Raw genomic sequence first — 14,639 nt, 5'->3', positions numbered from 1 at the left:
ATTCAGGAATACTGAACACCTGTGTGCCGATTTTAATTGGAGATCGCTCAAATGGTAGCTCACTTCCTGTAGGCAGTTGTAGCATAAAGGGATAGTTCCCCCAGAAATGAAAATTCACTTCATCTACTTACTACTATGCAAATGGAGGGGTAGATGAAGTGTTTGAGAACACAAAACACTCAGGGAGTCTCAGGGGTAAACTTTGTTGCAGCAAAATCCAATACAATCACAGTTAGTGGTGAGCTATTCTTCAGACGTGATGAAACAGAAACATGCCTCCATACTGCTCGTGTGGTGTCACTCAAGTGTCCATAAGCCCAGACATTCATTTTCAACTCGAAAGGGCACTATTTACAGTGTTTAAAGGTACAGTGTGTAGAATTTCTATTGTTGAAATTGCATGTTGGAGCTGAACAGCCCTCACCTCACCCTCTCCTTCCAAACATGAAAAAGAAACTGTGGCAGCTTCAGTTGTCATAAAAACTCAAAAGGTGTTTAGTTTGTCCAGTCTGGACTAATGTAAAACAGATGGCAGCCTCCGTAGAGAGGACCTCCTGGATTTAAATAAAAAGTATTTAAATATAAAGGGCCTTTTCTGCGGGAAAGAAACAAACTAGTGAAAACATGAGGATTATTTTATATTAAATCTCTGCCAATAGTTTCCTTTCACCTAAATCTTACACACTGGACCTTTAAGCCTAAAAGTCTACAGGAAGTGGCTAAGCTAGCGGACATTAACATTTCTGGCAGTCCCTGAATGCACCGCGTAGGAAGACATCAATGGACATCTAGGCTTAAGAAACAGTGTAAATGACCTCGCTTCGAGTTGAATATGAATCTCGGGGCTTGCAGACACTTTGATGACATCACAAGCAGTGTGGAGGAATGTGCTTTTTCTGTTGTTTTATTATCTCTGAAGTTTAGGCCACTGTTGACCTAAATTGTATGGGATTCTGCTCTTAACAAAGTTTTCTTCTGAGACTCAACAAGTGTTTTGTAGACTCCAACACTTCACCCCCCCCTCCACCGGCATAGTGGTGAGTAGATAATGAGTGAATTGTCATTTTTCAGTGAACAATCCCTTGAAGTGCTCTATGGATGCCGTCACATTAGAATGTGTATTGCAGGCCCAAGAAGGCAGCGTGCTGTGAGGTAGTGGTAACATCATTGATGCTCACTTGACCCCATTTGATTTTTAATAATAACCAAGTTAAAAAATAAATAACTGGGTGTAATTTAGTTGATTTGAAGTAAATGGGTAAAAACATTGGGAGCATAATATATCTCAGTGGGCACTGTCATGCTCTGTGCTTTGAACTTCCATCAAATGAGGTCTTGGCCATTGACAACCTTTACCAGACTTGACCCAAAAGTTCAGGAAAAGTTAAGCCCTTTATCGGCAGAGAGCTTGCTGTTTAGAAAGAGAAGAAGAGAGGCATTAATATCAACAGTACAGAGCAAGACACAGTAGATACTTGTAACTCAAACTTAACGAAAATATGATTTATTTGTCCAACATTTCTCGAGGATCATTTACTTCAAACAATATGTATTCAAAGATATATACAGATTTACATTTTATCACATTTAACCAAAATGGTCAATTTCATCAGTTGATGTATGTATTGAATACATTCCAATATGTAAATATATACAAGACATGATTCTGAGAATTATCAAGCTTCTGGTGGCATTGCTCCAAGTAATGGAGCAGGTGCAGTCAGCCCTCCTGCTGCACTGACAAGACCTACAGCTACTGATGTTGTGGAGTTTTGGGAGAGTGTAATCACTTATACCATTTGGTACCGATACTACCTTTAAAAAAATACCAGGCCACGTTGGCAGCAGCTTGTCCAGCCTCTTCGCCTTCCACCAGCAGAATCCACTTTAGCATAAAGAAAAATAGGTGGCGCTAAATAAAAGTATTCTTTTGTACAGTGGTGCAGGTTCACAAAGAGTTCAATTTTTATCAAAACAAAGTATAAACATATTTTTCCACGGATTATCGCTTTCCAATTTGTGTTCCAATTTGGCAGCTGATGCAGAAATAACTCTTTGTGGACCGTCACCTTCATCTTTACATTCTAGCGTTCAGGAAAATTTGAATTTAACTATTAGTTACATGTTTACTAAAATCAAACCATTTCCTAAAACAAACCATAAACAAGAGAACTGATTAAAGTACTCAATATCCACTAGCTGGGAACAAGAATGGATAAAAATAAAAATGAAGTACTAAGTTCACTGCTGAACGCTTCAGGTCTCTGAAAAACATAGTCTTTTCTTGTCTGATCCTTACCATGGAGTCAAGCAGGCAAGGTGTTCAGAAAGCCACTCATCCCGCATGGTGGATCAACCATTACCTAGAAGAAACTGTCAACAAGGTTTAGCAGTAACGTGTACTTAATCCATCATTACACAAAAACACATGCACATTAAGCAGGTCTTATTTAAACTTAACTAACTCAACAGTGTTCATCTACCCTCAACAAGTTCAGTACACTGAGCCATATCAAGTTCAGTCTCAATATCTGAAAACAGAGATTAGTACTTGACCCTACATTTTGAGTGATGTGCTTGCACTCTCTGCACACTTGGTGCAGAACTCCACAGAGACGTGGTTCTTGTCCACATGCAGACACACGCCACCAGATGTCTCTTTCTCCTCCACTTTCGCACGCTTCCTGGGTAAGGCGTAGTCGTGGTCGTTTGAGTCAGGCCCCTGGAAAAGCGAGGAAGATAATTTCATCCCATTCACACCGCTCAGTCTGGACAAGAGCTGGGCTAACATGCTCTCATTGGCCAGCACAGCTCTCAGGTACCTGGTCTCATCTTCCAATTCTTCCACTCTCTTGGTCAGCTGAGAATTTTCCTGTTTGAGCACGTTGTTTTCTGTCGATAGGACGCCAACTTTCTTCTCCAGGTTGTTGACATATTCTTTCTTCTTGAGACGGTTCAATCTGGCAGCAACGGCGTTTTTGTTGATCACGTCGCTTGACTGGTTCTGTCTGTTTCTGGCCTTCAAGTCTGACGCCATTCTCTCTGGAGACGAGGCAGTGGAAGCTTCGAACCCGGAATCTTGATCCTTGACACAGTACACGCCGAGATCAGCCAACTCCATATCGAAGAGTGGGGACGCAGCATCTTTTTCAAGTGTCCATTTCAAGTCTTCAATTCCAAACAGATCGTCTAGCTCTACTCCATCTGTGTCAATATCTTCAGCTAGGAAGTCCTCAGAGGGAGATGGGAGATCCTCCACAGTTTCAACTGCATCCACCACTTCAACCTCGACAGACTCTGTCTTGTTAATAGCACGGCCTCTTCTTCTGGTGATCATTGTGGCTTGACGGCGGGACTGCAGAGATACTGTCCAGATGGTCTCTTATGATTCCTCAACTGTGAAGACAAAGAAAACATATTGTTAAGGGTATAACAGCAAACTCAGATTTAGCAGGGAAAATTGTAATTTTGATATTAACTTAAGTCAGAGTAGAACAGAAAGGTTACTAACAACAAACTTGAGTGTTTCTCCATAACAGAGTAATCAAGCAAGAAGCGGCACATTATCACTGTTTGAACGAATCCGTGATCTATGGTTATATTAATTCTAAATAGTCATTTCAGCTCACTTTAACTGAAAGGCTTATCAACTAATACTTTTGTTTTTGGACATTTGACCTGCGAACAGTTTGAAGTGTTCTACTGCTTGCAGTGTTTGTTTAAAAATGATGGATTGTGTTGATGCATTTGATTTCATTTTCTGTGCGTGTCCTTTGTGAGGCATTTTACAGCTGAGAGTGGAAAATATGCATATGGAAATACATTTCTCACCACAACATCAACACTAGCAATTAGTAAAGACAGTCAGTGAACACTGTATAAAAATGTTAATAAACTATATGGATACTCAATATAAACCTGGTCGTCTACTTTAAGTAGTTTGCTCTTGACATCCTCCATTTTCTAAACAGAGCGGGGACAACGTGTGTTAGCTAAACGTCTGTCCAACGTTGTTCCTTATTACGTAAGCTAGGCGCGTTAGCGTTAGCACACACTACTGCACTTAACGGACGCTCTATGATACACACTGTCACATGCGTTCTTTGCTAAACATGTATTACCACTGTTACTGTACTAGCAGGAAATGCAATTCATTATCCCAATCACGGTGTTTTACATGGTTATTTTTGCTTTAGCTTTAGCTTGCTAACAAGGCCTTGGTCGGTTCGCGCCCAGCGCACGCTGAACGTCGCCTAACATGTATTTAAACTGAAGTTCCCACTGGAGGTTCCCGCAACGTTTAACCAGAATTCATCTTCCACATTTAGCATTAGCCACAATGAACTACAGACACGAGGCGCCATCTTTAACCAACAGAGCGCGAGCATGACGCAGGATCTTAATGAAAACCACTTACTGAAATACTCGGCAAACAAACCACAACAATCAGCGACAAGTGAAGCGATCCTCGGAGAAGAGTCACTGGATGTGAAGGAAAGCGTCCACAGCATGAAAATAGAAGAATAGCGCGACGACGACTGCAGACCGCCGTGAACCTGCTCTTCTTCAGCTTCCTCCTGTTCTTTTCTCTGTCTTAAAGGGTGCCTGGTAAATAACCTCTTGGAGCAATACCGCCACCTCCTGGACTGGAGTGCGGAGCGATTCCTTATTTGAAGCAATTTCCTTTTGTTGAATTCTTCAAAATACAGAGCAGTTGAAAGTGAAAACTCCAAGGTTAACACGTTACATGTTAAAGTAATAAGAGCACCCACTCCAACCTGCCCCAGACAGGACTCATCACAAAAGTCTAGACTAAGTAGGAAAAGAGGGGGGAAGTAGGAAAAGAGAGAAAATTAAATAAATGAGGAAATAATCATGTATTTTTGAAGTAGTAGTAGTAGTTGTCGTCATTTTAATAATAATGTTTAATCTCATTGGCACCACAGCAGAGTGTCCAACCTGTTTGTTTATGATGCAACCATAGTCCTGAACTTAAAGGTGGTCTTCTCGCTCCCCTCTCTCTGCCCATCAAACAACTTACAATTATTCAACACTTTTTAAAATCATTATTCCAATGTGAGCTGTTCAGGTAAGGTTTCTATCAACCAGATCTCTAAATACTTGAAACATTGTAATCTTTCTATGCTTTCTCCATAAAGTTCGAGGTTATCGCATATTGAAAGTCACAGAAAATATATAAAACCACAACAACATTGCCCAAGTCTTATTTTTGCTTGTTGTGTCTTGCTACAGAAAACTCTATATTCCTTTCACACATAACTCCATCATCTGCAAATAATGCGACATCGATAGGCCTACACTTCTAAAAATATAATTTATTAGAGTTGAAAACAGAACTGGACTGACATACATTTTTTTAACCTTGTCCCTTGCATTCCAATTTAAAATAACAATAATAATATTTATCACTGATTCTTCTGTCCACATCATGTCTACCCAAAATTAAAATACGGAGCCATTAAACCGTCTGTTCCAACTTGTGCTTTTCTAATTTCACCCTCCTAAATCCACTTTTATTATTACTTTGTGTTTCAGTAGCAGCTTGCATTCTAAATGTTGCACTGCTGCCTTCTCCTGTGTATCTCACTCCTACACAGTCTGTCAGGTTTTCCTCTGCTGTCCTTTTCTTATTCAGATGCTTGTTCTTTCCTTCTGCTGCTCTCAGCCCTAATCTTTTCATTTCTCTCATCATGTCTTATCTCTCTTCTACATACTTCCTGAAAATAACTGCTACGAGCTCTACAGTCTGTCTGGATTTTTTTTTAATATGTAATTTCTTTCCTCTTGCACATTATCTGCACAACATATAACGATTACATTATATAATATTATATTATTTTTAATTCCACGTGTATAACTCTTACTGTGAATTTCTCCCATTTGTATATGTACCTTCATACCTTTTTAATATTCATCTTATATTGTATACTATCTTTGTATACTAATGCACATATACAGTATAGATCCATGTGCCATCATCCTTTGCCAATGCACTTTAAAGTACATTTCTATGGTGATAGGTGTGCATTATATGCGTAATCTGTCTTTTCATTAATTTTTTATTCTGACTATTTGCTGCTGTAACAGCGTGGGATCAATAAAGTTTTATATCAACTTAATATTGACAAAAACCAGCAGGATGCTTCCCTAAAATATTACGTATACTGTTCTTTTACTAACATAATCATGACTTTATCCTTCCCTGCTTCTTTCAATACAGACAGTACTGAATGGAAGTGTATTCCTGTCGTCTTCTGATGCCAGTGCTGCTGCCACTGTTTATTCATTTATCTCCATACAATGATATTTATTGATTTTTTCAGAGGATAAAAAAATGTGTCTTTTGTTTTGTTATCTTTTTTTGTTGGCCAGTTTGTCGATTCCTTCCTTATGGCACAGACATACAATTCATACCATAGAAATGACCAGAGGTAGGTGGACACAAACTGATGGGATTCAGTAAAACACAATCTTAAGGGGAGAAGTTTTTATTGAACACAGGTGCACAACACAAGATGTAGTCCTTCAAAACCCCACAGACCAACAACTGTATGAACAGAGCAGGTTAACTTGAATGGCAGATGTAAAAGGAAGAAAAATGTATCTGTACAACATGAATTCATCACATCCCAACTCTGTAACACTTTGTTGTCTTTACCACACGGTTCATAGGGTGTGTTGAATTTCTGCATGAGTTATAGTCTTAAATACTGCAGAGACTAAATCCAATATGACAAAGGTTTTATAAAGGCTTTCATTAAGGCTGCAACTAAGTTATTTTTAATAACTATTAATCTGCTAATGAATCATCTATTCTTTGACATGTCTTGTGTGCAAAACTTTAGAAACTTGTAAATACATCTAGAGTTTTGGGCTGTTGGTCAGATTAAGTAAGTAAAGGCCTCTGGGAACTACTGGACATTTTTTAATATTTCTTGAGATAATTAGCATTTAATAGCATGAAAACAGCCATTAGTTGCAGCCACAAATGAGAAAACAGAGAAAGGCAGTAACTCCTCACATGTAAGAACCTGGAACCAGTGAACATTTGCTTAAAAAGCTTTGTTTCGTCCCAAAAGGAACTCTGTTGCTTTGACTCTTGGAAAATACAAACGTCAACACTAAACAGAGAGCTCAGATTCCGTGGTGCCCGCAGTGGACAGCCTGGATTTCACAGTTCAAAATAGCTGCAGTCCAGATTTCAGTCTGTTAACATCACTGTGGTTCCAAAGAACACCATCTGCTGTCCTCACTGCTGCAGACACTCCTGGGGCGCTGTGGGCTGTGTTACTCTCCAGCTCCACCGGCTGGTCAAACACAGTCATGGTTGAGTAGTTTTCCAACATGAGGCCGGAGGGGTCATCTGACTGTCCAGGGATTTTACCCAGAGGATAATTCTTCCACAAAACTTTATCCACACACAGCTGCCACGGAGAACCTCTGAGCAGCTTCGCTCTTTCGGCCATAGCATCGGCCGATTTGTTCTCCTGGAAAGCTTCAATCCGCTCTGGGTCAGCCCTGGAGCGCCAGGGGTGGCTGTGGTGCCGTGAGTGCTGCAGCTTCTCGTGAAGACTCTCCAGTGTGTATATGGGCTGCTGTTTCTGCTCCGGAGAAGGGTCGTAGTTTGAGTGTGCGGTCTGCGTGTAGATGGAGCAGAGCTGGAACAGCTTATGTCTGGTTTCCTGGGGGAGCGGATGCTCCATGTCATCCAGGATTAACTGGAGCAGGTGAGGCGTGCTGATACAGGGAGCGTCCAGACAGGCTGAGAGTACCTGCTGCCACCTCAGCTGGATGCGTTGCACAAAAATCCTGTCCTTGATTCTGGCCTTCCTCTGGCCCTTTGTTTCAAAGTGGTACTCAAACTTGTTGTTGTTACAGTGGATGACTTCAGAAATCCAAGCAGAGAGGTAGAAAGCCCTGTGATCATTCCACTCTTTCGTGAGCAGCTTCAGCTCAACAAAGAGCTTCTCCAGGAGGAGGTGAATGAAGGCTTCTGAGTTGAGCATCTTCAGGAGGGGCAGCCAAAAGCGCAGGAGGGCCCGGTGGAGTTTGGGTTCAGTGGGACTGGCACTGGCAGAAGTGTCGCAGCCTAATGTTTCCAGCTGTTCAACGGTCGGAACCAGGAATCCATCTTCTAGCATCACGTCGATCAGCAAATCACTTGACTCCACAGCAAACTGCTTGATCTCACCTAGTAACCAGCTCATGTCTGCGAAGGGCGCTGGCCACAGGCTCTTCTCTGCGTCTCCAGGAAGCCCATTAATAGCCTGGTACTGCTCCTTTTCAAAAGAAATCAGCAGCTCTCTTGCTGTCTTGTAGGCTTCCTTTTCTTTCTGCCTTGCGATGAGGTCATCCTCCTGGCGTCTCAGGTCCATCTCCTCATCCTCTCCATCAGACTGCGAGTCCCAGTCCTCACCAGCCCCTCCTCCCAGCTGCCTGGACCAGTACTCGTGCTGGAGCCAGTCCAGCACCACGCCACAGCCCTTTCTGCACCATTTCAAAGTGGGGAGCTTGCGGTGTGTGAAGTCGTGCCTCAGGTTTACCACCCACTCTGGGATGTTCAGGTTCCCCGCCAGGCGTCTCAGTGGTCGGGCCGTTTTTCCCTGCTGCCTCTCGGTGATCAAATTGACGAATCGCACCAGCGCTGCTCCGTAGAGGAGGACCAGATCATCTCCCTCCAGCTGTCCCGACCGGTCCAGCACCTGACTCCTCACCAGGTCCGCCGTGCAGTCCACCGCCACAGGGCAGCTGCTGGCGTACCTGGACCTCCAGGCTGAGATCCTGTGCAGCGCGTACCTCTGTAAGGAGGAGTCCTTGGAGTACAGGTACTCCAGCACCTGGTCCCACTCCGCTTTGTTGACCCACGCGACCACATGGCGCCGTTTCTCTGAGCTCCTCTTCTTCATGTTATCAGCGGGGGCAGCGTAGACTTACGTTAGCAGCGTGAACGCATAGAAAGAGCCGCTCTGTTCAGTCTCTCACACAAACTGCGCTTTGAATCCCAGCGTGAGTGATTATCCACAGACACGGTCCAGCCTGGCAGCGAGGGTCTCACATCCCGGAAGTTACGCTTCTGCCTTTCCTTTTCGCCGCGGCTGGAAAACCATCATTGAGGCGCATTACCGCCACCTACAGGAACGGAGTGTATCGGGAATTTACCTGGACCGCAGTTTTTAGTTTGTATTGACATCGACATTATACATAGAAAACACTCACAGAGACAAAACATGACATACAGACACACTTATGAGAGGGATTTACTAAGTTCACTTTGATGACTTATTCGCCGGAACCCCCTCAAAAACATTTTAAATCAGTATTTACAAGTCGATGTACTATTGACTGTTTTTAGACATTACCAGACAAACACATGTTTTGATTGGTATTGAATCTGAAACCTCTCCATCCTGTTTCTTTCATCCTGTTCTTAGTTGTACTCGTCATGTCTATTTAACTCAAGTGTTCATTTAAGTGCAATTCCTTTTTTGTTGCCATGCTATGATGAACAATAGACACATTTTATGATTTCAGTTTTCAGTTATAATGGTAATAAAGATGAATATTTTTGTGTTTATAGACCTAGTCTGTTGTTTCATTCTACTGTGCTCTATTGGGTATTGTACCGTTCCTGTAATCCTGGAACAAAGTGGCAGAAAATAGAAGGCAGAGGGCAGCATAACGCAATCGAGCTGTCTAATCTACCGTGTCCAAAGAAGAAGAAGAAGAAGAAGCGGTGGTGGGTGGCTGTGGTTCACCAACACATGAAGAAGAAGAAGTGAGCGGTTTGTTTGGAAATGGCGGCTCCTTCGAAAGAAACGCTTGCACGGCTTGTTTATGATGCACTGCAGGTAGGACTACTGAACACCAAACATTCTATCTAATATGACTGGACCCTTTGGTTGTGTTCTTACTTGTTCTCATGACTTTAGTTCTAATTAGGTTGTCTGTTGGTCACAGTGGGTTCATGTAGACGTGCACTCAAAACATGTCTCACTTCTATCGATGTTTCCTGCTGCGATAAACTTAACTTAAACTTAAACTTCCTTTATTGATCCCACAAGGGGAAATTCTTTTTACACTCATGTTTTTCATTTTATACATGCATTAACCCACAATCCCACACACACACACAGAGGGCTCAAAGACATGCACATTTTTGGAGAGAGATGGTAGAGTGATGGGCAGCCCCAGGAAAAGCACCCTATGAGCAATTGGGGGGTACGGTGCCATGCTCAAGGGCACCTCAGCAGTGCCCAGGAGGTGAACTGACACCTCTCCAGCTACCAGTCCACCTTCCATGCTTGTGGTCCATGCTGGACTTGAACCGACCACCCTCCGGTTCCCAAGCCAAATCCTTATGGACTGAGCTACTGCTCAAATATTCGTCCTGTAGTACTTCTGAAATATTCGCACTAAACCCTTACTAATAATGTAGAAATTGTTCAAGGTTTAGTCTGAACTGCGGCACCTTTAGTTTTTTCTTGAAATATGTCTGTTATCACGGTTTACTGTCATATAGTTTTGCAAAGAGTGAGGTAGAAGCTGACGTATTCAATTTACTGTTGTGTCTGTGTGGTCTTTGTTGAGGCTGCGTCCTGTCCCTTGGTGGAAGGTTTGTACCTGCAGGACACAGACAGCATGTTCAAGCTGCTGTGCACTCCATCTCAGCACCGCACTGACATACTGGCATGGATCTGCAGCAGGTAGTATAATCTACACTGAACATCGCCCTGCTGTCATTTTTACAGTCAAACCTAAACAAAACATCTGTGTTTTCCTGACCTGTCACTTTACAGCATCAACCCAAATTTTGCCACTTCCAAGTCGATGTCAAAGAAATCGAAAGACTCGGATGTTTTAACTAAAGGTAACGTTGTTGTCTTTTAAAGATAGAAACCTTGAGGAGGAGAGGAAAATATTCTCAGTAGTTTATATTTATATTTTTAGACATTGACACTTAAATGACCTCTTATACTGAAGTGGTATGTTTTTGTATGAACAGAAATGGCTCTGCTTGGGCAGGAGCTGATGCTGTGCAAATCAAGTGACCTGGATCTGATCAGGGTGAGATGTTGTGTATAACAAGGGAAGATGTAATTAGTTTACAGAAATACTTTCACTGCTACGGTAAACACCACTGTCCTGATGTGTCTGTCATTTGTCACACTATTTATCCAGGGTGATGCGAGTCCTTACCGGCAGCTTCAATTCCTCGAGGAGCTTTTAACTTTAGTGCCAGGCTGCAAGAAGTCTGCCGGGAAAAAAATGGATGCAGAGATGTTACTGAGCGAGGTGTTTGCTGCTGAGAATCTGCCTCACCTATCACAAATGCTTGAACCCACATTCAACCCCTGGCCTGCACACATCAAGTATATATGGTTTCTTTGATTTCCATGCAAAACACTTCTTATATCCCTGTTCTTTTCTGCTCCCGTATTCAAACATGAGCTCTGGAGAATGTCCGTACAATTGGGTCTTTCTCTGGAGTTTGCCTTTCTTGTGGGTCTACATGTGTCACAGCGTTTCCTTGTTGACTTTTATACTTGTCTCACTCACAGGGCTTTACACAAAGGCACCAAGTCCTCTCACAAGCCAAGGAGAGAGGAGGGTGCTGATGTGGCTGCCCTGCTTCAAGAGGCTCAGTCAGCACTGGAGCAGCTACAGTCAGAGGTATTTGATGATGTGGCCCTTGATGCCTGTGGTGTCATAGAGGATGTAAAACTTGGTCATCGCAGTAACAAGAATTGTGTTCTCCTTAGTGTGAATTCCTGAAGGAGGCACAGAGTCCTGACGTCTTCTCTCCCAGCTCATTGCGTGTGGCAGCGTGCGACCTCCAGCAGTTGATGGCTACTTTCAGCCATGTTTATGAAACAGACTTGAGAGCGTACTGCAGCAGAGACCCACCAAGCCTCAGCACAGAGACCGATGTCTTCCAGAGAGTACACCAACTACTGCTCGACTGCAACACGGTACTCTAACATTTGTAGGAAACAAACCAGCTGACCAGCCTGAGCTGTGGAAACAAGGTCACTGACGCCTCTTCCTCTTGTGTTTCTCGTTCGTTAGGAGTTGGATCTGTTGAATGAAGTATCAGAAGCTTCTGCGTCCATGAGTGAAGAAGTTAACACGCTACAAACAGAACCTCGCTACTGGAGGAGAGGAGAGAAGCACTCGCTACGTAAGTGAATACTCAAGTTTGTTGCACATTGTTGATACAGTCGTTTTGTGTCCTGCTTATATTTTTTGCGCCACTGCACCACTGACAGCATCACATTCTTATGAGTGATATGTCAGGAACACCTCGAGGGAATTCGATTTCTACACTAGCTAAAGAATTCATACAGTAATTATGACAGTTAAATGTCAGATGGAATATGATGAAGTGGTCAAAATTCATAGTGACATCTCAATGTCCTGAAAAACTATTTTCTAACCATTATTTCATGCCACGGCATGGGAACAGAAGAGGAGATAGAGAGTATAGTTTTAATGTCACTGCTTGGAGGAGGCAAATAATGGAGTGGCAGTAATTCTGTTTCATGTGTTTGTTTTCCAGCGGACCAACTGGCAGAACTTACCAGGCGAAGTAAAGACTTTCTCTCACTGATGGCAACAACTTCAGACCATCACCATGAATAATTGAATGCTGAAGTGAGCGAAGCTCTTGGAATAATGCAGTAACACTGGGATGATGTTCAAAGTTTCATGTGTACTTGTAAACTGAGACCAATAAGGATTGTGGGCCTTCAGTCCGTGGACTGTGTTGAATCTTCTACGTCTCCTGATAAACTACAGCAGTCGTCAGCAACTGGGTCAATATAACAGACAGATCATTTTGATGATTTGATTACATTTCACCATATCAGACTGACACAGAGATTCACAGGTGCCGATCTCCATCATGGCAGTGACGTTCATAGAATCACTTCCTGTTTACCAAGTTGACTTTAAATGTTGCTGTAATGCTTTTTATGGAACCGAACGACAGAGCCTTTATTTTGAAAAGTTGCAAACTTGGGTCTGAAGATTTTGTTGATTGCTTAGCAGACCTCTGAAATAACTGCATGCAATGTATGAAAAAACAACAGCATTTAAACCACACACAGCAGTGATAAAGCAAATTCACTTTCATTATAGTGAGACATTTTTATTTGTATAGCACTGTCCACTGATGAGTCGCTACGTGCTTTACAGGCCCAAATAATTAAGTAATTCAGCCAATTCCAAATAGGCAGGTTTGGATTGGAGAATGGTTTCAGGGTTGACAACTGTGAGTTTTACATTCATTCTTTTGACCCTAATTTGTAATGTTCTTTGCAGAAAATATAAATGAATATTGTGACAGAATACATTTTAATATTTTGGATGCTATCTGGTTATCAGCTGTTTTTTTTTTTTTTTACATTTTAACATTAAATATTACGTGGATTGATAAAACGTTTTACAACACCTTTAATTCCATGAAAAGCCAAACTGTCACAGGAAGACATCAAACAAAGTGTGGATTTCAGGTGACACGAGTTTCATGTCTGTATTCAGTGAAACAACAGCAGCAGGTGGTGGGTTTAGCTTTGACATTTATTTACATTCATACAGTATGTGTTCATTCATACATACAAGTATGTTCAGCATTAAACAGCTTCAACGTCTCTCTGGTGGGGAAGAGTTCACTGAAGTGTCTGGGATCAAACCTCTTCCACATGGTGCTACAGCACAGTGACAGTACCACAGTGTAGACAGCAGACACTGAGTGTCCTCCATGTCTCCATGAGCTCGGTCTGTGACGGTCCCGCCGCCGCCTCTTCACCCCCGGGGCTCAGAAGCCTTTCCCGGCCAACCATTCCTTCAGCTCCTTATCGAAGTGGCCTTTGACCCTCAGGGTCTTGGTGACCTCGTTGACCTGTGTGGGCAGCTCTTTCCCCGTCACCGTCTTCAGATACTGCTTCACGTCCTTCTCCAGAGCCCAAATGTCCCCCTCCACTTTGCGTACGAGCGTGGTCCTGCGGTTGCTGTTGGTCAGGTCGGTGTACACCGGGATGTTGTGCATTCGGGAGCGGCGGATCATGTAGGGCAGAGGCGGCGGTGAGTCCGCTGCAGGGGTCCATCCAGACGGGGTGGGACCGGCGTGTTTCGGCGGAGCAGGGACCCGTGACGGCGGGATGAGCCGCTCCACGAAGCTGTATTCCTCCGTAGACTCTATTATTCCTGATTTCTTTTCTTCTGGAGCAGCGCTACAAACGAACCGGAGCCCGACAGAGGCTCCCTGTGCCCGGCAGTGCAGACCCAGCGCTCCGTGCAGCGCCCTGCGGAGCGCCGTGGAGGTGAGGACGAAGCGGGCCGCCATGATGTGTGGCCGCTGAACGACAGTGACCCGGATATAGTCAACAGCTTCCTCTAGAGCTCGGCAATTCAAAATAAAAAACATTTGCAAATCCATGTGTGCTTACTTAAACAAACTTAAATGCAATATTCATTTATTCATTTATTTCACATTACAGAAATAAAATAATACAAGAACATACATTTTTACTAAACTCAGAAACCTCCTGCCTATATCATTTGGTATCCATCCAAGAACTTCTCATCTTCACATGTGTCATGTCATCAAGAAGTGTGTT

The 14,639-nt window shown here is 43.0% G+C and overlaps 4 protein-coding genes across 6 annotated transcripts; 1 reads left to right on the top strand and 3 right to left on the bottom strand.

Moving 5' to 3' along the window:
• Positions 1 to 1,488: 1,488 nt before the first annotated feature.
• crebzf (CREB/ATF bZIP transcription factor) lies at positions 1,489 to 4,617 on the bottom strand. Of its 3 annotated transcripts, XM_020108557.2 has the most exons (5): positions 4,418 to 4,617; positions 2,823 to 3,396; positions 2,562 to 2,722; positions 2,300 to 2,373; positions 1,489 to 1,885 (listed from the first exon to the last, which is right to left on the bottom strand). In XM_020108557.2, the coding sequence occupies exons 2-4, from the start codon at positions 3,335 to 3,337 to the stop codon at positions 2,360 to 2,362; spliced, it is 690 nt and encodes a 229-aa protein (XP_019964116.1). In that variant the 5' UTR covers positions 3,338 to 3,396; positions 4,418 to 4,617; the 3' UTR covers positions 1,489 to 1,885; positions 2,300 to 2,359. The 3 variants fall into 3 exon arrangements, with proteins under 3 accessions (XP_019964116.1, XP_019964113.1, XP_019964114.1); XM_020108554.2 differs by having other exon boundaries at positions 2,562 to 3,396; XM_020108555.2 differs by having other exon boundaries at positions 2,300 to 3,396.
• Positions 4,618 to 6,493: 1,876 nt separating this feature from the next.
• On the bottom strand, positions 6,494 to 9,112 carry las1l (LAS1 like ribosome biogenesis factor). Its single transcript, XM_020108550.2, has one exon. It carries the CDS (start codon positions 8,925 to 8,927, stop codon positions 7,200 to 7,202), a length of 1,728 nt encoding a protein of 575 aa, XP_019964109.2. The 5' UTR covers positions 8,928 to 9,112; the 3' UTR covers positions 6,494 to 7,199.
• A 598-nt stretch (positions 9,113 to 9,710) lies between these two features.
• haus7 (HAUS augmin-like complex, subunit 7) lies at positions 9,711 to 13,458 on the top strand. The gene is made up of 9 exons (XM_020108551.2): positions 9,711 to 9,869; positions 10,609 to 10,724; positions 10,818 to 10,888; positions 11,024 to 11,085; positions 11,200 to 11,390; positions 11,580 to 11,691; positions 11,781 to 11,990; positions 12,088 to 12,199; positions 12,578 to 13,458. Exons 1-9 carry the CDS (start codon positions 9,816 to 9,818, stop codon positions 12,658 to 12,660), a joined length of 1,011 nt encoding a protein of 336 aa, XP_019964110.2. The 5' UTR covers positions 9,711 to 9,815; the 3' UTR covers positions 12,661 to 13,458.
• Positions 13,459 to 13,581: 123 nt separating this feature from the next.
• On the bottom strand, positions 13,582 to 14,405 carry mrpl49 (mitochondrial ribosomal protein L49). Its single transcript, XM_020108553.2, has one exon. The coding sequence runs from the start codon at positions 14,363 to 14,365 to the stop codon at positions 13,838 to 13,840; it is 528 nt and encodes a 175-aa protein (XP_019964112.2). The 5' UTR covers positions 14,366 to 14,405; the 3' UTR covers positions 13,582 to 13,837.
• Between the last annotated feature and the right edge of the window lie 234 nt (positions 14,406 to 14,639).

The sequence above is a fragment of the Paralichthys olivaceus genome, chromosome 6, assembly GCF_024713975.1.
Source record: "Paralichthys olivaceus isolate ysfri-2021 chromosome 6, ASM2471397v2, whole genome shotgun sequence".
NCBI classification, from domain to species: Eukaryota; Metazoa; Chordata; class Actinopteri; order Pleuronectiformes; family Paralichthyidae; genus Paralichthys; species Paralichthys olivaceus.
Note: the sequence above shows the minus strand (reverse complement) of the source record. Positions and strands in the feature narration are given on the sequence as shown.

Bases quoted from the DNA above. Each gene is read 5' to 3' on its own strand.
- crebzf (XM_020108554.2), bottom strand. From the start codon at position 3,337: ATGATCACCAGAAGAAGAGGCCGTGCTATTAACAAGACAGAGTCTGTC.
- las1l (XM_020108550.2), bottom strand. From the start codon at position 8,927: ATGAAGAAGAGGAGCTCAGAGAAACGGCGCCATGTGGTCGCGTGGGTC.
- haus7 (XM_020108551.2), top strand. From the start codon at position 9,816: ATGGCGGCTCCTTCGAAAGAAACGCTTGCACGGCTTGTTTATGATGCA. The intron at 9,870-10,608 runs GTAGGACTACTG...GTCTTTGTTGAG, and splicing joins TTGTTTATGATGCACTGCAG to GCTGCGTCCTGTCCCTTGGT. The intron at 10,725-10,817 runs GTAGTATAATCT...GTCACTTTACAG, and splicing joins CTGGCATGGATCTGCAGCAG to CATCAACCCAAATTTTGCCA.
- mrpl49 (XM_020108553.2), bottom strand. From the start codon at position 14,365: ATGGCGGCCCGCTTCGTCCTCACCTCCACGGCGCTCCGCAGGGCGCTG.